The sequence below is a fragment of the Phodopus roborovskii genome, unplaced genomic scaffold (genome assembly GCF_943737965.1).
Source record: "Phodopus roborovskii unplaced genomic scaffold, PHOROB, whole genome shotgun sequence".
NCBI classification, from domain to species: Eukaryota; Metazoa; Chordata; class Mammalia; order Rodentia; family Cricetidae; genus Phodopus; species Phodopus roborovskii.
In genome coordinates this window covers 1277701-1299864 of record NW_026126578.1, presented here as the reverse complement: position 1 = coordinate 1299864, position 22164 = coordinate 1277701, and the positions used below count along the sequence as shown (strand labels likewise).

General features: G+C 43.4%; 1 protein-coding gene across 10 annotated transcripts in view; it reads right to left on the bottom strand.

Moving 5' to 3' along the window:
* Positions 1–22164, bottom strand: part of Itpr1 (inositol 1,4,5-trisphosphate receptor type 1) — a 332548-nt gene that overhangs the window by 301201 nt on the left and 9183 nt on the right. For all 10 annotated transcript variants that reach the window (XM_051203747.1, XM_051203749.1, XM_051203751.1 and 7 more), the window contains 2 exons: positions 7511–7618; positions 3581–3651 (listed from right to left, as the gene is read on the bottom strand). In XM_051203747.1, coding sequence (XP_051059704.1) covers positions 3581–3651; positions 7511–7602 — 163 coding nt within the window. In that variant the 5' untranslated portion in view covers positions 7603–7618. The remainder of the gene's footprint in view (positions 1–3580; positions 3652–7510; positions 7619–22164) is intronic.

Genomic DNA, 22164 nt, shown 5'->3' with positions numbered 1-22164 from the left:
TTTGAACCCAGAAAAGCTCACTGGTCTAAGATTCCATATTCTTAGACAGCAGGATTGCAAATCTCAGAAGGAACTCCCAAAACTAGAACCCCAAAGTCAGAAGTCATGGGAAGCAGAACATAAACAGGCTCCCTCCCATTTCCATCTACTAAAGAACACTTTATAATGGTTCTTGATATGGGGAAGCAGTTGGCAAGCCAACAATGGAAACTAAAGCAAATCCAAGTGACTCAACGAAGCTCTGCTGATTGCTCAGATAAAGGCCGCATCATTCCATTGAGCTGCTTGCCAGCATCTCTCTTTTTCCATATGTATTTGTCAACTTCAGGGCATGAAGGATCCATGGAGAATGGACCAGAAATTCCTGCAAACTGTCCATCTGCCCCATGCAAAATGACCTTCAACTTCAAAATGTAGTTATAGTTGAACAGGCATCTGAAAGAGAGATCTTTTTCTTCACTTCTTGGGGTTAAATTCTTGAAGTAGACAGCACTACAAATGAAAAGATGCTTTCAAAAAAATTTGAAGTATTTCCTCCCCAAGTCTCAAGGTAGAGATCTCTCCAGCAGCCTGCAGAGGCAATTAACCAGGCTTCTTACCTGCATTTAGGGTGGGGGTGGATCTCAAACTCAGCACACAGAGGTAAGGGAGTTTTGACCTTTATTTACAAAGCCTGCAGCACAACTTATTGTGAGCCAGATTTCCCCACTAGCACAAAGCAGTTCACAACCAAAAAACTACCTAGAAAATCAATAAACCAAGTCACTCATTCCTACCTATAGAACTACGTCAGAACATAAACGGAGATTGGCTATTCCCAAATGGCCTCTACCTGACTGTTGAATTGATTTCAAAACAGTCTCTTCAAATCAGCCATCAGAGACACTGTTTCCAATCAAGAGCCACTTGGACTCAATGCCAGGGAAATATCCGTGGCTGCTGACTTCCTCTGCACTGGTCCTATTTGCTTTAATGTCCTAACCCTGTATTCACACAGCCACTTGATCATTTGTGATTTAAAAAATAAATAAATAAATAAACCTAGGAGACATATGAAATTAGGCAAGCACGGAAAATAAATACTGTATAATCACTTTCACTCGTAAAAAACTTAAACTCAGAGAGGCAGAGAGTAGAATAGAGGTTACTAGGTACTGGGGTTAAAATGGGAGGTTGAATAAGGTCAAAAGCTATAAGATCTCACTTGGGTGGGAGGAGCAGATTCAAAAGGTTTATTGTATAACATAGTGACAACAACAAAGTAAACCCTTGAAAATCTCAGAGTAAGTTTGGGGAACTCACATCACAAAAGCAACATAAAGAAACCTATGTGAATTAGCCCAATTTAAGCATTCCACAATGTGTGCCTATTTCAAATCATACATATGTACAATTTTGCTAGCTTAAAAGTGAAAAGTAATATTTAACAATATTTTTAAAAATAATGAACAGCCATTGGTTGGTGTTATTCATTGCACTAAATTCTCTTCCAGCTTTGTCTTGACCCCCAAAGCTGAGCTGGAACAAGAGATCATACTGGATCCAGGACCCAGCACATGCTCCTGACAAGCATCCCTTTTTTTGTATCCTAATTGCAAAAGCCAAGCCTGAATTAGCCCTCCCCTCAACAAGGAAATTGGTAGCTTGTGGTTATTAGCAATGATTCTTAACCATGGTTGCACAAGAGAATTACCCAGGGAGCTTTAGAAAACCCCAATGGGCAATTATGTCAGGAACACGGCAGGTGGGAGCAGTAATTAGAATGTTTCATAGCTCTCCAGGTGATTTGCTTGTGCAGTCCAACTTGAGATCCAAACCCCTACTCCCATCTGCCTAAAGCTATGTGACCACAGGTGAGACACTCAGGTCTGGGTCTAACCAATCCCTTTCCAGTACAGAGGAGATACGACCTTCCCACTGAGCTAACGCAAACAGCATCCTCTCCAACCACAGTGACCAACACAGTCAATGTTGAGTTGGGAATTAATTCTCTAAGTGACATTGTGGTCATTAGATAAAATCTTTCATTTCTGCTTCACTCAAGATTTTACTTTAGAACATGACGTGGGGGAGGGGTTGTGAGGAAAAATTTCAGCAGAAGCAAGAGCTGCCTCAAGTTTCTGTGACTCATTTTTTTTTTTCTTTTAAAAATAGTTTTCCCTCATCCTCAGGTGAAAACATTCTCCTGATAGCATCATGCCAACTGGATCCAGCTCAACACCATGCTGCATCCAAATGGCCCCTTTCCATCTGAACAACCGCCTTCTATTTCATCCTACCTTCTTTAGCTTTCATCCAAAAGAGTCAAACAGTTTCTAAATCACTCAACACAAAGAATTCAGAATACGGATGATAGAATCTGCAACCGGAAAGTGCTGTACCCTCCGTGACTGAGGCCATGAGTCAAATACCTAAGTCAGTGGGTGCCCCATCCCACTACATAGGCGAATCCTTGTGTCACCAGAACAGCCAAGTGGTCAAGGCATTGGACTCTAGATCCAACAGACACAAATCTGCAGCAGTCTGAGCCACACTCTCAGTAGGACTTCATTAAGGATGTATTTCTCCTTGCTGTAAGGGACAAAGTACCTTATGGGTCTCCCTGATAATAAATGTAACCTTTCAACTAGCTTGGAAGGCTTAAAAAAAATGCTAGTGTGGAGCTGTGTGTAGTGGAACACACCTTTAATCCCAGGAGACAAAAAGAGAGGTGGATCTCTGTAAACTCCAGGCCAGACTGGTCTACATAGTAAATTCCAGGACTGCCAGGGCTACATAGTGAGATCCTATTTCAAAAACAAGCAACAACCAACCAACCAACAAACAAACAAAAAACAGTGCCCACCCTTCTAGGTTTAACTTAATTGGTCCAGAGCATCTATGGAATTGAAAAGCATCTCCAGGTAATTCTAAGATGGGGATCAAAGTGAGAACCACTTAACTACCATCATCCCTACCGAAGACAGAAGCTAAGAGATGGCATCTCAGACTCCAACCACAGTTCAAACCCTCTCTGCAATAAACTGAGATACATTCTGAGAAAAATTAAAAACACAGGGTTACAGAAGGTGACATTAATAGGAAAGTTGCCATGTGTACCTTTTAAGCTCAAGTACAAGTTCAATAATCAAGAATATCTCATTCCAGGTAAGGCAGCTAAGAATTATCAAGGCCCTAAGAGGGATCATGAGATCAGCTAAAATAGCCCATGCTCCCTATGCCTGGATCCTTAAATTCCATTTGTTTGGATAAATAGCTATGCTAACGAAAAGCTTTCAGATGAATTAGCCCTTGGCAACACATATTCTGTAGACAAACTAAGGCCCTAATAAAAGCCATGCCAATCTTGACTAGGAATTTATTTATGCATTTGTTTAAGAGTTTAATGCCAGGACTTGAATCTGATTTTGAAAAATATACTTAAGTAAATAAACCTAAGGTTGCTACAGGAAGGAAGAGAGGACTGGAAGCAGGAAGGAAAGGAGGGAGGGAGGACCAGCTGCCCTCACAGTCATAGGAACACTCTTCATAAATTATCATGGAAGTCCAAATGACCACTCCATCAACACCAAAACCTTACCTCTGAATTTCTTGGGTGGATTGTTAAGGTCCCCGGCTTCTGGTTGCACAACACAACGATCATCAACCAGGCTGCAAAAAGAAAAACACATAAATGTTGTATCACACCAAGTCTAGGGAAGTAAAACCCTCAGTAAACAATATTGCAAAAATTGAGTACCCTAGGGCTTTTCCCATGTAACACTTAGAATGCCATGTTCCTCTGCCAGGCACTGTTGACCAAGGAGTGAACTATTCTATGCATAGAGTGAAATAAACCTAATCTGAAAGCCCAGGAATCTGCTTCTGTGATAGATGTCGAGTTACCATTTTCTTCAATTCCTTTCCCCAGGAACACATAGTGACAGATTTGCACACAACATGAAATATTGCTGAAGTCTGGAAGACACACCAAAGGCTCAATGCATTCAATGGATGATAGGTGAGGAGCCAACCCTGCACCAGGAACTATACCAAATCCTAGGATATGAGGACTAAAGTGAGCCAAGCCCAGCCCTGAAAGAGCTCAAGGTTTAAGTGTAGAAGCCATAAAAACAAACTAGTAAGTAAGGTATAACGGAAGGAGAAAAGGAGAACAGTTAGGGGCCATCTGTGCCAGAAGCTTTGGACAGAGGAAGATGTTTCAGAACTGTAGGAAGAGCTGAAATAAAGGATGGATCATGAGGAGTGGAGCAGCTTCGGTGGGAACCCAGTGGGAATGCACAGAAATGGGAAGGGCTTGGAGTTTCAAAAGCACAATGAAGTTACAAATAAGTAACAGTCCAAGATTACATAAAGACTCAAGTAACTCAAGTTCTGACTTCATTAAAACTTAATTTAACTTGCATAATTCTTTTTAGGGAAACCACTAAAAATAAACATATTTTTTGAACATCTGAGACACTGAGATACAATGAAGTTACATTACTTATCCAAGGTCCTAAAACTAGGAGAGCCAGCTCATTTCCCACATGACCAAGGAACTTGGTCATAGGTACCATGCCAGGATTTTTAGAACCTTTTCCATTAGCCTATGCTGCCTCTTATTCAAATTGCAAGAGGCTATTAAATACTCAACTTGGACATTTCCTAAACTATACACACCACAGAAGCCTTTCTTGCCTAGAAAGTCTCTCTTCCACTCTCCTAATCAAGCTCTATGGAAGCAATGGAATGGGCTCCCTGCTTTGTAGCTCACAAGATGCCCAAGGCTGAAGCTCAGTATCTGTCAAGTGAAGTAAATTAAAGCATGAAGAGTATTCCCACATTTGCCCTCAAAACACAAGACGTCACTAGGCCTCTACAAAAGGCATAGTGTTCAATGTGATCAGTGGCCTGAAGGTTTTCTACAAAAATCAAGAATACAATGGACACATAAAATCTCTCCCCTGGTCCCTTTTATGGTCAATACAAGTTTGGGGAGGCCACCAAAGCTAACCCAATAATTAAAGTGGTGGATCCAGAAACCAATGCAAGGGCTGGTGACATAGTTCAGAGTGAGAGTAATTACTTATTATGTATAAGACACAGGATTTGGCCCCTAGCAGGACATACACAATGCAGAGCTGGACTAATGATCAAGTTCCAGTAAAAGGAAGTGGTAGGAGGAAGGGTCTCATTGAGTATCGAGTGTTGATAACACTAAGGTACCAGCTAAGGGAATGGCATTATGTCATATTCACTAGCCCCTTGTTTCATCTATAAAACCAAAGAATTGTGTCCAAGATTCTCCATTCAGGGAATGGTTAGATACTTTCTGCTTCTAAATGTATCAATTCTAGAGTCAAGTCACAATCCCATCCCTATGATTGGTACTCCATAAATATTTAGCCTATTCCAAGAAGGGGAATGAGGGTCAAATTTAACTTTCAACTTAATGTTTATGCAAGCTATTCTCAAATATATGTGAGTGAGAAGATGAATAATACTCATCAGAAGAAAAAATTAGTACCCAAAATTTAAAAAACATACATCCTAACTTTATGAGGGACTCAACACAGAATACTTGAAAAAAATTAAAACAAAGAATATGCAACCCTATGAATTTTTAGAATGTTGCACATCTATAAGTGTGCACTTAAAAATCTGAGGCAGGAGGACTTCAAGTTCAAAGTCAGACTAGGCTCAAAATGATAATATAATGCCAGGTGGTATTAGTGCACACCTTTAATCTTAGCACTCAATAGGCAGAAGCAGGCATATCTCCTGTGAGTTTGAGGCCAGCCAGTTCTATGGAGTGAGTTTCAGGACAGCCAGGGCTACACAGAGAAACTCTGCCTCAAAAAAAAACCAACAACAACAACAACAATAATAATAATAATATAAAATAATGGATGTCCTCCTGAAAGGGAAGAAATGAAAGGAGGCTAAGATTTTAGGAGCAGGATCTGTGAAGTCATAGGCCACAGAGGAAAAATGGGGCTAAGGTCTGACAGGTACCCAGACAGGCAGTGAGTAGACTGGGAAGCCAGAAGAAACTGCCCCACAAAAGTTATGTGTTAGGACCACTGGCCTCAGAGACCCAGTCTTCTAAGCTCTGAAACTTGGGCAGGTGACTGGCCCTGCCTGAAGCAAGCAAGTGCCCTTTCCATACACAGTGAGGATGGTGGTGCTCACCATGACCAGGGTGTTTGGGAGGTAAGGGAATCATGGAGAGAGATCTGGGACTTAGAACAGCACCTGGCACACAGTGAACACCCACCGGGCTCAGGGAGCGCTTACCACTGCTGTACAGTACTGTAGTCAATGCTGAAAAATAAGAAAAGGGTGAAAAATTTAACCACAGGGGATAAAGAGAAGAAGGAGAGAGTCAAGATGAAATCATCAGAGAGGTCTGAGTAGCAGGAAGCCTGTTTCTCCAAAGCCACAGAAGATAAACTATTGAGGGTAGGTCTACTACGCAGAGAGGCCAAGCACAGGAAAAAGCCATGTGTAGTTCTGAAAATAAACTCTCTATAAAATGAAAACGTAGGTCTAACTGAGGTATAACTCTGTTATCTGAAATAATTTCCTCATGGGGGTGGGGAAACCTGAACGAGCACTTAACAATACTCACTCTGCTCAAATACCAGAAAATAAGTATGCTTCCAGTAATAGCTGTAATTACAATGGACATTCTGGCTGCTATAAGAATGAGGCTTTTGGAAAATCTGTTGGCCTGCCTTCTGCCCCCATTTATTTGAGACTAGGTCTTGCCAGAATCAACAATGCTACCCAGGCCTAGAATCTCCTTCCTACACAAAGACGACAGATCATCCCTGACTATTCTAGAATGAGCCATTTTGATTCTCCATTTGGCCTCTGTCTGCCTTTAGGGGTACTTACTACACTTCACACTTTCTCCCTTAGACATCAGGAGTAGGAGGGGGAAGGTAGAAAATAACTGGAGGAACACAATGGAATATATCCGAATCCTGATTGAAGGAAGCAGAAATGAACAAAAGTGATTTACAGAACTCATGTGATTTGAAACTTTCAAATACATTTAGTTATTTAAAGTAGGGAAGATTATGTTTCCAGGAAGAAAGATAAGCATGCAAGCAGTAATGGTCTTTGCTCAAATTACACACGAGCCACCATATGAAAAGACAAGTCAAAAAGCTTTCCCACAAAGCCAAGAGGCACTTCTCTGGGTCTGTATATATTAGTCTTTAAATTGTGTCCCCTATTCTTAAGCCCTTTCCCTCTTATAAAAGAAGAGGAGACTATAACAAATTTGAAATTAATAGAGCCTTAACTAAAAAGATTCTGTTCTTTTGAAACTGACCAAAATATTTTTTGTGTAAAAGGTGAGATGACTAACATGGGATTAGATAATATCAAGCAGCCTTTGGGAAAGCTGAGTAACCTACTAACATTCTTATCTTTTTAAAAAAAAAAAAATCAGTTTTTTAGCAGATGTTATGCTATCTTAAACAAATCCCTCCCCCCATAAGGACTTTCACACTCTTACCCCAAGGTGCTGATAAATCCATTCGTGGATCCCTCCGCATATAGAGAACAAATGTCTCCAATATGTAGGAAACTAGACATTTTGTCCGACATGTCTTTGCTGAAAATCCTAGACAAAGTAAAACATGCAACATTGTTAGCAGAAGAGAAATGATGAGAGAGGAAAAAATTATTGTCACAAAGATTTGGCTTAGCTCAATTTCCCCTGAGTGCATTACTTAAAATTCAAATTTAAACAGGGGTTTGACAACCAGGTGGTTCCATAAACCAAATGAGGAATATGCAACTATATTCTGTCCCATGTATTGAATTCTGGCTATTCCTATCACCGTATCATTTGATTCTAACAAAGCCACATCCGAGTCAGGCTCAGAGCTTGGAGGACCCCTCAGCAACACTGCCTTCCCAGACAGCAGGGAAACCAGCCAGCAACTCCAGAGACTAAACGATCTGGAAAGTCTGACATAGGACACAGTAACATATCCAGTGTGCCTCAGGGAGCATGAAGTCACAAGGAAACACCTGGTACAAAACTAAGTACTGGCAAAGGCATGGGGCCTGGCTGGCTTAAGGACTCACAGCAACAAAATGACATTAATCAAAGGAAACCTGGGAACAAGTATCACAATGCCATAAAGGCCAACAGTACAGTCCCACACAAATGCTGCTACGCTTTTGGCTTTCCTTCTTTACCAGGAAATAATACTCCTGGATGCAGCAAGACCATTGCCCAGGGTTAGGCCCAGGGCCAAACCCTCCCCCATTCAGGTACTAATCAAGAGTAACAGTCCCTGGGTAGGTTACATGGCTAGTTAGTAGTAGTTCAAGATGAATACCCATCAGTTCCTGGTAATCTCTACAAAGTCCATAATCTATTAAGTGCATGTACGCGCGCACACACACACACACACACACACACACACACACACACACACACACACACTGAAGTGATTCCTAACAACAGTTTTCACCAAGGCCATGAACACTGAGGAACAGGAGCCAACTGCAAGACATTAAACTGACATTCAGCTAACAAACTGAGCCATGTGGGAAACAGTGGTACTGGTGTGGACTGCAGAGTTTCCTGATGTTTCCTAAGCACCTTGTGTGTAGATACATGAAGTGTCTGGGTTTTCCTCCAAGCCAAGAGTCCTCTGAACAATCCCCCTCTCCCCCCCCCCAACCCCGCCCCGCTGACTCAAATAAATCATTTACTCCACAGGGCCACAAGAACTGTAATGATGTAGAGGGGTAAAAAGCCCTCTCTTCCTTCCAACTCTTCTCTGGGTGCCAAGTTTTCCTCTGCAAACTTCTGGAAGCTTTCTCCTCCCTGAGCAGGAAAGCCAGATGCAGCAAGCCAACTGTTGAGAGAAGCCACCTCCCCTGCCTCTGAGAAGCTGCAGGGAAAATTGCCCACTGCTCCAACAACCCAGACACTTCAGGAGAGACAGACATAGACTTATTTATAGAATAGTAAGCAACCAAGAACATAATCAGCTCTCAGACAAAACAGCGCTCTTCTCTAAAGCTGGAGGAAGGACACCCAAAGAGCATGCAAAGGGACAATACACCAGTTACTGCTCTCCAGAATCGTGTCAATCTTGTTCCATTTCTTCCTGAGGATGTCATATCCAGAGCCAAAGCAATGATTTGAACAACACACACAAAGGAGATACCAATGGAAATCACCCCCCCCAAAAAAAATCACTATTGCTTTTATGACCTTCTATTTAAAAGTTTTGTCATACAAAACAAAACAAAAAAGAAGAGTTTTGAGATAGCATCATATGATATAGCCTAGGCTAGCCTTGCCTCAGACTCTCGAGTGCTGGTATTAAAGCATACCACACCTGGCTCATGGCCAGGGGTCAAACCCCAAGCTGTATGTATGCTGGGCAAGTGCTGGACCTTTGAGCCACCATATCCTCCTCCCACAACTGGTATCAATTTGAAGTGAAAAAGCAGGAGACCATGTATAATAAAAGCACCAGATAAGACAGTTGCTTTACTATTTGGACTAAGGTATTGGACCCAGGGTGTTTTTTTGTTTTTTTATTGGGTTTCTGTGTGTAGCTTTGGAGCCTGTCCTGGAACTAGCTCTGCAGACCAGGCTGGATTCGAACTCACAGAGATCTACCTGCCTCTGCCTCCCAAGTGCTGGGACTAAAGGTGTGCGCCACTAGTGCCCGGCCTGGACACAGGATTTTGATATGCTAGGCAAGCACTCTTCTGTGTAGCTACATCCCAGTTTTAGGATTAATTATTAGAAAACAATTTCTGTTTGACTTCTGAGTCAGACCAAATTTGTGTCTGTACATACTTGCCTCCCAGAGGACCAATGGGGAGTTGCTGGATGCAGGAGGGCAGGAATGTGCTTAGGCAAGACAACCAGGGCCTTATTTATCCAGGGTAACTAACACTCTCCTTCTAAAGGGCATTTGACTCTAGTGAAGACCAAGCCAGAAGATGACCAGATGATGATGTCCTCCGAATCTGTATCATCTTCTTGGTATCTTTCTGAAAGTAGCTGGTATAACCCAGTGTTCTATAACAGCAAAGCATGACAAAACTAGTAAGGCTCGAAACCTGACAGTCACAATAGGTCCCTGTACTGCATTTGGCACTAAGAGTCTGCATTAGTCCTATTTGTCCCATCCAGGTTTAACCAGACCCCACCCTGCCTGGCATCTGAGATCAGAGAAGATGGGATCACTTTCTGAGTAGTATGAACTGCTTTCGTCCCACTGCTAAGTTGAACAGTGAATCCCTATCGAGGACTATGGTGGACCATGTCTACCACAGCAGAGAACTTAACAATACTCTTTCAGAATCCTCGAGACAAGTGCATGGTGTGAGACAGGAACCACCACTGTTACCCTATTTTGTTGCTGGGGAAACTGAGGAATAGGAAGGTCCACGTGTTTGGTCATCATAGGTAATTAACAAATCGGGAGGCACGGAGTTAAACTAGGCCTATTAAATTCTGAAGTGGACCTTATCACCAACAGTAATGACAGGGCACAGGCAAAATGCTTCACCGTTCTTATTATCTGGGCAACTATGCAGAACTGTTTTTCCCCCTTTATGGATAATTCCATTCTTTTTTTTTTTTTTTCCTGTATTGCCAAATTTCGCATTTTCTACCTTAGCCTTATAACACTTTTGTTCAGTCAGAAGAAAGGTTAAGCGTCTTCTTTCTTATCCATATGCTTATTAAGTAGACAAGATAATTGAACAAGTAACCTTTTGCCATGGTTTACATTTTCCAGGAAAACAGAGGCCAGTACACCCACCACAGTTAATGATGCTCAACTGGGCACTCTGCCAAAGGACCCAATTAGAAAGAAAAAGGAAAGAAAGAAAAGGAAAAAAGAGAAAAGAAAAATGCAAGGATCCTTAGGGCAGGTTCCTTCCCAGGGGAATCATCAGTGATTCCTTCCTTGAACAAGATTTGAGCAGGCAAATAGCTTCCAGGTCTGGCTGGAAACCCCTGGGTCTCCCCTGGTCTGCTTTGTAGAGAGGAAGAGCGAGACCCTGGAACAATTATGGATTGTGCCCTGAAAGGAAAATCCTGAAAGGAAAACCTCAGGCCTGCAGAGTCAAAATCCCAGTCATCTGGGGCTGGAGGGAAGAGGTGGGAAGTGGGGCCTGGCAACAATCTTCAGGAAGACTTCCTGTTGTTTGGAAGCAGGGTGGGAGGCCACTTCTTTATCTGATTGTGTGGGCCATTTGTGCCTGCAGGTTTCCACCAGCTGCACTCAGGGCTCCCAGTATCCCTCATACACAATGAGCAGGGTCACTATGAGAAAAACAGGGCAGGTTAGCAACCTGCCACAGAACTCAGTCATAACTGTGCGGCTTCCAGTACTGTGAGGACACCCAGGGCTCCATGCCAACAGTTCTACAAAATAGGCTTGCTGGTCAGCCTAAGACTCCACTGTGGCTCTCTACACAGATGCTATCCCACCGGCGCTTCTCAGCCTGTGTAGACCTCTGTACAGACCTGCACACTGCAGATCTACTTCAGAGACATGTCATCGGGAAAGGGTGAGATCGTGCATGCAAAGTGCCTGAAACAGCAGTCGACATGCTTTCGGTGCTCACTGCTAGCTTTTTTTTTATTATTATTATTCTGCAGCTAATGGATAAAGAGCAATTCTGCAAGTATCTAAAGTTTAAGCCTCCATAAAGGAAAAGGTCCTCTGCATAAAAAGTCAAGGAGGCATTGCAACAGATGACCTCCTGTGAGACTCGGGGTGACGTAGTTCACTTTGGGGGAAGGTGATTATCTTCCCTAATTCCCCTATCAGGAAAATAGATCAACAATACAGAACAAGTCCCAGTTCCTTAGCACAAAGCATGCAGGCCTTTCTGAAGACAGAGAACTGCAGAATACGCAATGGCACGGACCATTGGCTAAGCCTGTCATGCTATCTCTTGTACATCGCTGGAATCTAGCAAACACTCTTCTGGAAGGTCTCAGCTCCTGCTTAAATGCACAGCCCTGCTAGAAAACTTACTGTCAGCCCCACGGGGAGGCTGCCACTTCCCAAAACTTTTACTTTTCACCTTTCCTCTCAAGTACCAATGGCCTCTAAACCTGTGACTGTAACGAAACTTCTCCTTCACAGAGGTTTACCATTCTCCTCCCACACCCACGCACTATGGTCTCAAGAGCTCACCTCATTGGAAGACAGACAGACGGCTCCAGGCACAAAGCACCTGTACTGAACCCCAGCTCGGCTGTTTACGCAGGGTAGGGATTCAGGACTTCCCGAAGCCTTGCTGTCCCCAGCTATATGCGAGGTCATCATACGGCTTGGGTTTGATGATCACCAACAAAGGTCCTTGCATAAAGCCATGCTGCCATCTCCATGATCTACAAGTGCCATCACCCACCACCCTGACTGTCTGCTGGCTGTCAGACCAGGATGGAGAATCCTGGGAGCAGAGTAGCTGGGCCAGGGCAGAGGGAGTAGTAGATGGCTGCCCTGGAAGGTAAGCCTGCACACTGGATGGAGATCCCACTACCCACTGTCTGAGCTTCTCGCTGATCAAGCAATGGGTAAAGAGAAGGGGATATTTGACTCCATTCCTAAGGAAGGAGCAAGTACAAACACATGAACAGGGCGGTATGCTCTGAGAACAGACACCAGAGATGGCACTCCCTGCCCATGCTGTTTTCTGCCTCCCAGACACTAGCTCTGCTAGCTCCCTTACATAACCAAGATTTCCACATCTGTATCACTGGCAACAGTCTCTAGGGTTCTGCTCCTGGCTGCCCACAGCATCTTCATAAGCTACAAGGCATCCACAGTTGTCTGCCTAGGCCATCCCTTCTCCTCCACACACCTCAGCATTATTGCCAGCCTAGAGACACCAGTTGACTCCCTTCTCTCCTCTCATGCCTCCTGCAGCTCTTGCTGTGGTAAAAAACAGCCCTTCAGATATCAATTTAACAGTTCTTCCTACCAGGCCTTCGCAGGATGAGGACAAATGCTTTGGTAACTTGTACAGACTCAGCCCGTGAGAGCTCTCATTCTCAGCCTGCATCTCTGTTACAAGTTCACATCTATTTGTGTGATGCTTGTCTGACACCCTTGAGGGAAAGGCAATTCTAGAGCACTGCTTTGTACACAACTGCATCTCCAACACAATGCCTTGTGTACAGCAGGTACTCAGAAAATGTATGTCAAATAAAAAACTGAAGAGGATGAACTGAACATCAAGTGTCTGATGTTAAACTCCCAACATCACCAAACCCTTCAGTTCTTTTAACCTCACCTCATTTTCACCGGGGTCTCAGCTAGTGTCATTTCTTCCCCCCACCCCCCACCCCCACCATTTCCTTTGTGTGTATGCCTGTGATGTGCATGTGTATACACACATGCATATGTGGTGAGGGTACATATGAATGTGTATGCACATCCATCGGGGGCTGAAGCTGATGTTAGAAATCATCCTCACTCCATCCCAGTCTTCTGCTGAAACTGAGAGCTCTCCGATGTCTAGTCTCACTGGCTGCTGTCTCCATCTTTCAAGGCTGGAACTACATGCAGATAGGTATGTGGCTTTGGCATTTAAATGGGTTCCGGGAATCTGGGCTGCATGGCAAGCACTTTAAAAAAAACCACTGAGCCATCTTGCCAGTCCCAAATACCACGTTTTATTTATTTATTTACATATATGTGTGTGTGACTGCTTACCTACCCATATGTGCAGTACATGCATGCAGTACCCTCAGAAACCAGAAAAGGGCAATGAATCCTCTAGAACTAAGCTGCTGGTAGTTGTGAACAGCCATATGGGTGCTGGAACTGAAAGCAAATCTTCCACAAGAGCAGCAAGTGCTCTAACCACAGAGCCATCCCTCCAGCCCCAAGTTTCATTTCTTAACTAGACTATTAAAAGGGTATAGCCTTCTCACATCTCAATGCATGGTTGACATCTCTAAAGTTCACACTTGAAAACTACACCATTGAGTTATACCAAAAACAAAACTGGAAAAAAAAAAAAACACGTTTTAAGTGGGCCAGATTCATAGCCATCTATCTAGAGGCAGGTGTGGGGTGTGGGTTCAACTCACCTGGAAATCTACTTATTTTTCTGAAGCTATGGGTTTCCCCTTAATCTACTCTGAACACAGACAGCATGATCTTTTAGAAACATCAACCAGACTGTTCTTACAACGTTCTGAAATCAGAGACAGGCGCAATGTATACACCTGTCAGGTGTGATCCCAGCTCTTCCTGAGGCTGGAACAGGAGAGTCGCTGGGCACAGGTGTGGTTGTCGTTTTTGCTGCAGCTGCAGGAGAGAAACACAAACCACAAAACCCACCTGGAGTCTACTGGGGAAAGGGAGCAAAGGGAGGGGTAGGTGTTGGCCAACTGGGGACAGAGATGGAAGGGGAAAGGAGAAAGAAATGGGGGAGAAGGGCAAACAGGTGGGAGATGCTCACTTAAAAGGGAAAACTTGCACATATGGACACAGCCTTGTAGCACATGACATAGGCACAAGTCACAGGGCCCTTTGAGGGGGTCTAAGTATCTAGCATGATGCCTGAATCCTTACAGTGGTGATACCTTGCTTGTACAAATAAAGCCTGTCTGAAGATCAGAGAACGGAAAGGTCTGGAGGTTTGAGACTGCATAACAGAGACCTCGAATAAAAAAAAGAAAAAAAGAAAAAAGAAAGAAAAGAAAAAGAAAAGAGAGAAAGAGAGAAAGAGAGAAAAAGAAAAAACCTCTTCCACTCTTCCAGCCCTGCCTGTCCTCCCTTCCACCCTCAACATGACAGTCATGGTGAACATTTCCCAGAGTCCCCATAGTTCTTACTACTTTAACACTCCTTTCCCTCCCCCACACGACAGATATGGCTAACCCCAACACCTTTACAGCCCAGCTACCACATCTAAGAAGCTTTGTCTGCTCCCAAACCAGAGTGACATGCATCCACACTTCTCTCCAGTGCAACCCTGTCACCCTGCTGGACCTACGTCATTGTTAATCCATCACTGCTCTCTAATTTCTTTCCTCCACACTGCAAACCCACCAGGGAATGACCACTGTTGTCTCATGATTACAGAAACCTAGCACCTGGGACATGACAAACAGCCAAACTGGGATTCCATGTCACCATGGTGCCATCTTATCTGTGGCCAAAATTATCTGATACTATTTGGGGATGGTTGTTTTCTAAAGCTAATTAACACTAACTTTCTAAACCCTTAGATCAATGATATACAGCACTCAGACGCCTTTTATTTCAGTGAGAAATAAAAGAACAAGAAGCAAGCAAACTTCTCTTTATTCCTAGACAGCTGCTCTGAGCTCATCCCTGCTGACCGCCACTCCGTGTTAAGGTTGACAGGAGTATATGCTTAGAAACACAGACTGCTGTGTGTGCTCTGGCTGTGTGCCCTTAAACAAGTGGCCTAGCTTCTCTGAGCCACAGCTCCCTTAGATATAAAAAAAAAAAAAAATGGTGGAAGGAGGGAGTAATTCTCTCATCTTTCAGTATTATTACAGGCATAAACCAAACAATCCACAAAAAAGGGCTCAAACATAATACCCGGCTTTAAGTGCTCACTTTGCATCTTCGAACAAGAGTGAAACCGAAACACTGACTCTAGTTTCTCCCACATTTTCATTCCCCTCTGCCCCTAACTAGCAAATCCTCTACTTGAAATACATTTTTTACTTGGTTGATACTGCTAAGAAAAAAGAAAAAAAAAAAAAAGCTGGAAAAAACACAGGCCCCGAGATATTTAAATCTTCTGCAAGCCCATGGGGTGCCTGTTGCCAGTACAGCACGTCCCAGGTACCCAAATTCACACCACCCAGAGAGTCAACCCACAATTCCACTCCCTCTCTCTCCCTCTTCTTCCCACATCAAACCAGAGGCCCTGCTGGGAGGGGGGGATGGTAGTGATCTCTTCAAAGGGCTGATAATTTAATTATTTAAAACCTCTCCCATTTTGCTGTAAAAACAGACTGAAGCACAGCCTAACTGAAAAAGAACTATGTTCATTTCATTTTAAGCAGCTCCAGATAGGTTTTACATTTTGTTTTCTAAAAGCTCCTATCGTGGGGGGGGGGGGGGAGGGTGGCTCATTTATTATCATTTTCTCATCCATTATATCTCCTGCACACACTTAAATAATAGCACTTACATTCTTTTTCCTTAAAATTTTTATTTTAACTTTCGCCTACACACACAACTCAGAATGTAAAAGTTAGGAACTCCTCAAACTGAGTCTAAATTAGAACACTTTCATTAACTGAAGAGAAGTCACCAGAATACCACAGCTGTCATTTGTCACAGGATCCTTACAAATGGACAGGATGCTCAAGGAAAACAGAAGCCAACTTAGCACTTATCTGTGAACCTCAGAACCACAGGTTCAAACCTGGGCTTTAGCATGAGTGGCAGGCCAGACCAGGATATATAGTGAGTTCTGGGTCTTCCTAGGCTACAGAGCAAAGTCTACTTTCAAGACAAGAAAAAAACCACATATTTGCACATTTGTGCCAAAAATAGCAGGCATTTTCTGTGCTAAGATGAAGACACCTGGCTATTGGAGCTGAACAGTTGCCTTTCAGTAACTGGAAAGGACACAAAGTCCACTGACCTTTGGTGGGGCCTTTAGAGGCCTCCCTAGCACACCATTTCCTGGTGGCCAAGCCCCCCACAGATGCTTTGATACCCAACTTTTCATAGCAACACACTTGCATGCCATCAGCCCAGGGATACACAAAATACTCCCAGAAGTCGAAACTGGAACTATTTACCCTCTCATACACCTCAGCAGGCCAGTACATTATCAACAACATCCACCTTGACCCCCTATAACTGCAAATGCAGCAGAGTCTGACTGAAATGAAAACCTCAAGTCAAGAGAATTTCCACTGGACTTCTCCCCGGTGCTAGGGACAGCTAGGGACAGTACTCTGTGCCCCATGCATGCTATGCAAGCATCCTACCAATGATACACTTCCAGCCATGACAATCTAGTTTCCATAGTAGAATACTAAGTAGCCAATGCTGGAAGAACACAGTAGAGACTGGAGTAGCAGCTGTCAAGGAAGATGCATTTTTTTCAAGCTGCTATTCTCAGTCACCAAATGACCCTTCCCACTGCACATCGTCTAGGCTGTTTGCTATGTTGCTCCTTGGCAACTGAATGATGACAAGCACTACTCTCTTCCAAGTTCTCAGAGCAATTAGTTTTGTTAAGACTTCTGAAATGCATGACCATGCATCTCTTCCTGAACAGGAAGAAATGATATAGCCTCTAGACTTAGGGATGCTGGGTTACATCCTGCCACCAGAACCTTAGCACCTCCCAGTTTGAGAAGCTCCCTCCCTACCATATCCAACATCTTAAACGACTGATTCATCTATCCCATAAGGCAGTAGCCTCAAGGGAGTCCCCAAGACCCTTTCAGTCAAGATTTCAAAGGCAAAATTAATTTGACAACACCATGGAGGCATTTGTCTCTTTGTTCTATCTCTTGTGTGTACATTAGAGTTACCCAGAGGCTGCAAGACATGACAGATTCAAGGCCAATAAAGATGTGTGCTATGTAACTCTCCTGCTCAAACAGGCCTTAAAATCATCTACAAAACTACTCAGCAATAGCATTCTTGCTAAATTTTGCTTTGTTTTGTTCTAGAGAATATTTTAATTTTCTCACTTGAAAAAAAATTACTATGTGCATGTGTAACTTCTAAAAATAATTTCCTATTCTGTTTATAATATGATAAATATAGGCAAACATATGTCATATCAATGGAAGTATTTGGAGTTTTTTTAACAGTTTTTAAGCATGTAAATAACAGTTTTTGAGCATGTAAAGGGATCCAAGGATTTGGAAACAATACTAAGTCAAATTTCTTTGTGAGACTTGATCTGGCATTGGCTGTGACTCACCTGCAAAGACACTGACAAGGACACTTGACTAAAACCCTGTCCTAAAGACACACACATTCAACACACATTAGGATCCTGTCCTAAAGACACACATTCAAGTTCAGGCAGACAGTAAACAGGATTAAAACAAGGTAAATATGGTCACTATAAGTACATGCAAAGAATTAAAACCAGCCTAGGGGTTTGTATCAGTGGGAGAGTACCTCCCTAGTATTCATAAGACCTTGGTTACATCCCAACAGCACCCCCCCCCAAAAAAGAGGGGGAATTTAAGCTGGACCATAGAACTGGGTGGCAGCCTAATTTTCACTGGTCAGAAAAACCAGATGACATTTAGACTGAGACCTGAAATTGAAGAAAGAGGCAATGGGAAAGGGGATGGGAATAAGGCAGAACACTGTAGACGGGGAAAGTCCTGGTTCAAAGGCTCTAAGGGCAGGAAGGAGCTCAAAGGTTCAAAAGCAGACATCAGGCCACAAACTAAAAAGGTATAGGGGAGGAAAGAACAAAGTTAGAGGTGTGGAGCCAGGCCCCAGGACACAAACCAGAGTAAAGCATGTGCTTCCCCCACATACCACCTTTTTTTGTTTTGGGGGCTTTGTTTGTTCGTTTGTTTTGCAGGCGCATGTGCTCTTCCATTGCCCACACCCCAGCCCCACTCCTACCTCTACTCATACTATCCTTGACAGAGTTACTCAGTCACCGCAGCTTCCTCTTCTGTAAGGTACCCAATATAAAGCTATGCTGGGGGTTAAATGAAAGGAAAAAAACAGCATGTGTGCTTAGCACACAGCAAACAGAACAGGGGAGACATTCCTGCTCTCTGTCTCTGTACTTTCTGCTCTGCTGTTTGCTTACAGACTTCTTAGATTCAGTTGAGGGATAAGCCCTTCCAACCAGCAACTCCAAATGACAAGTTTAGGAAAGGGACATACTACAAGTTACACATCTATAACCACGCCAGTACCAACTCCAGCAGAACATTTCCTGTACTATTTCTAATAAAACCGAAAAGTACCATGCACGGAGGAGCAGTGAGGATGCTTTTGCATAGCACAAAAACAAAAAACAAAAAGAAAAAAAACAGAGTCCTTGCCAAAGTCCTGTAGCACTAATTCCATGTTGCCTCATTTAAAATAATAACAACATCAAAAAGATTCATCTAAAGTTAGACAGGTAAAGAGGGGCTTATGTGAAGATGTGTTTTAAAAGCATCTGGAATACAAGCAGGTCTCCCAGAACTGAGACCAATGAACAGTTCAAAAGACACCATGTCACTGTCAGGTCAAGCAGCCTCCAGTTGGGAGGGGTTAGCAATGGGCAGAGTCGGGCAAGCCATGAGGTCTTCCAGAAGGAAGAGAAAGGAATGCCCCAACAAGGAAGGGTGGCCTGGCATGTGATCAATCTCCTGGCCAGAGGCCAAGGAAACACTGTCCAGGGGAGCAGAAGTCTCCTCACCATGTCCTCACCCGGGGACAAATATGGTAATATGGCTGTAAACCCAGAGTAGAGAAAGCCCAACACTTTTATGGTTGGTGCTCCCAAGACAGAGGAAAAGGTTTCCTTTACAACTAGCTGTTTCTGTTCCTGCACTTTCTCGGGGTTAATTTCTGAACTCCCTTTGGGCAAAGATGCTGGATGAGATTTCTACTGCAAAAGTAGGAGGAGCAGTAGAATATTTTGGAGTTGGACAGAATGCTATCCCAGCCTCACCACACATTACACAGGCCACTCCTTGCTGCCTTGACCTATCAGAAACCATCCTTGGAAACACCACATTCCTGTTGTCATGTAATTAATTTCACTATTAAAAAACCACTGCTCGGGACATAGGAATCATATTCAAATGCTTTCATTTTCAGTCAGTCCTAAAGGAAATGATCATCTCAGAAGATCCAAGTCTCTTTCTGCCAACCTCAGAAAGTTACTCTAAATCTGAAGTTTTGAGCAACAGTTTATTTAAATGATGCCACTCAGGGCTGGGATGCATTTCAGTGGTACAGAGCTTGCCAAGCATGCACAAGTCTCTAGGTCTATCTCCAGAAAGCTGCCCCTTGCATATTTCACACAAATCTACTTAGCCTTCCACATACATCTACAAAGTACCTGGAAACAGGTACACCTTCTACAAAGAGCTATTCCTCAGAAAAGATGCCAGTATGGCTATATGTTCTTATGTTTCCCCCAAGACTTCACTAAGAGAAGGCAGCCACAAGCTCAGAACTGGCCAGGTAAAGTGCTGAGGAATTGGTAGTTAACAGCACTGAGCCAACAGTACTCATTATATATGTGGGGGAAAAAAAAAACCAACCAGTCAACACAACTGTCTGGTGATTTCATGGAGGTCGCAATGACAGACCACAGGGCTTCAGATAACATGACCAGCACTTGTGATAGGTGGGAAGAGGTTGTTTATTTTGGTAAGAAGTTCAAGGGGAGCCATTGAGATGGTTTCTGCCCCTGCCACAACTAAAAGCCTGAGTTAGATCCATGCACCATGGGCATGCTCATGTGCACACATACACTCTGGCATGCATGTACATATATGCACATGTGCACACAAACACCATGGCATGCACATAAACATGCATGTGTATACACATATAGATATGAAACAAATAAATGTGACTTACACATTTTTAAAGGGAAAGTCAGCCCCAGCTTCAGAAGAAAGCCCTCTGCCTGCCTAAACTGAACTAGCAAACCAAGTTAAATCAGTTTCTTCAGAGAGGTCATTTTCACTGGATCTGGAAACCTACTCTACCACAAGGCTCCCCAATCCTGGTATGACTGACATTTGGAGCAGTTCTTCATGAGAAAGACATTTTCCTAAGCACCACAGCACAGTGGTTCTCAGCCTTCCTAATGCTATAATCCTTTAATACTATTCCTCATGTTGTGGTGACTCTCCCTCCAACATTAAACAGTATTCCATTGCTACTTCATAACTGTAAGTTTGCTATTGTTATTATTCTTAATACAAAATCTGTCGTGTGACCCTCCCAAAGGAATCATGACCCACAGGTTAAGAACCACTGCCATAACACAATGAACGCCATCATCCCAGGCCTCTACATTGGTTACTAGCTGGACCTCACCCCAAGACCCACAGGCTACCAGCTGGACCTCACCCCAAGACCCACAGGTTACCTACCTGACAAGGAAAAATAACCTTCCTAGTTGAGATCTATCCCGGCCCTAGGGATAGGTCTATATATTTTCTTTTCCAATCTGATTATACAATTTGGTGATAATGACCCAAAGCAAATGTCTCAGGTGAAGAACAGTATTTGTGTGATATGTGTGCAGAGACGGAAAGTCAATCTTCAGTGTTGTTCCCAAGGAGCCCTCATCCTTGCTGGCGTTTTGTCTTGGTTTAGTTTTGTTGAGACAGGGTTTCTCTTTGTAGTTCCAGCTGTCCTGCAACTTACCCTGCAGACCAGGCTGGCTTTGAACTTACAGATCCTCCTGCCTCTGCCTCCCAAGTACTGAGATTAAAGTGTGCCACCACCGCCTGGCTTATTTTTTTTTTTGTTTTTGACAGAAACGCTCACTTTGGCTGGGATTCCCTGATGAAGACAAGCTGGCTGGCCAGTAAGTTACAAGGATCTACCTCCCACTTTCCAGCATTGGGATTACAAACACACACCAGCACACCTGGCTTTGTGTGTGGCTCTGGGGATTGAACTCCTGTCTTCATGCTTAAAGAACAAGCACTTTCCTGACTGAGCTATCTCCCAGACCCCCACCCCCACCCCCAGCCCCAAGCAGGTATTTTTATACCTAATCTACAGAAGAGGAAACAGACTCACAGATGTTCCATGTTTTGTTGATATCTACGAAGCAGTAAAAGGAGGATGGCTCAGGAGACCCCATCCTGTGGTACCCCAAGGTGCAACAAGTACAACAGCAAGTTTCACTACCCTGTTCTCAGTTTCACTAGCAATTCCTGGAGCTGTGTGTCCTCTAGAGAGCTGTAGTGAGCAACAGCTCACAACCCTACCAAAAGAGAAGCTTAATACATTTCTACAATTTCTTCACATCTTTCTGCACACCAAAAGGGGTTTTCAAAGTAATAAGGCAACCCAGAAAAGATTTCATCCACAGAGAGGTACAAATCATTATTAGTTTCTTCTGAGAAAGAGCCTGCAACCTTCAGAGACAGAATGGGTATGGGTTACTTCACTCAGCAAATATACTGTGAGCTCTTCCAATGTGCTA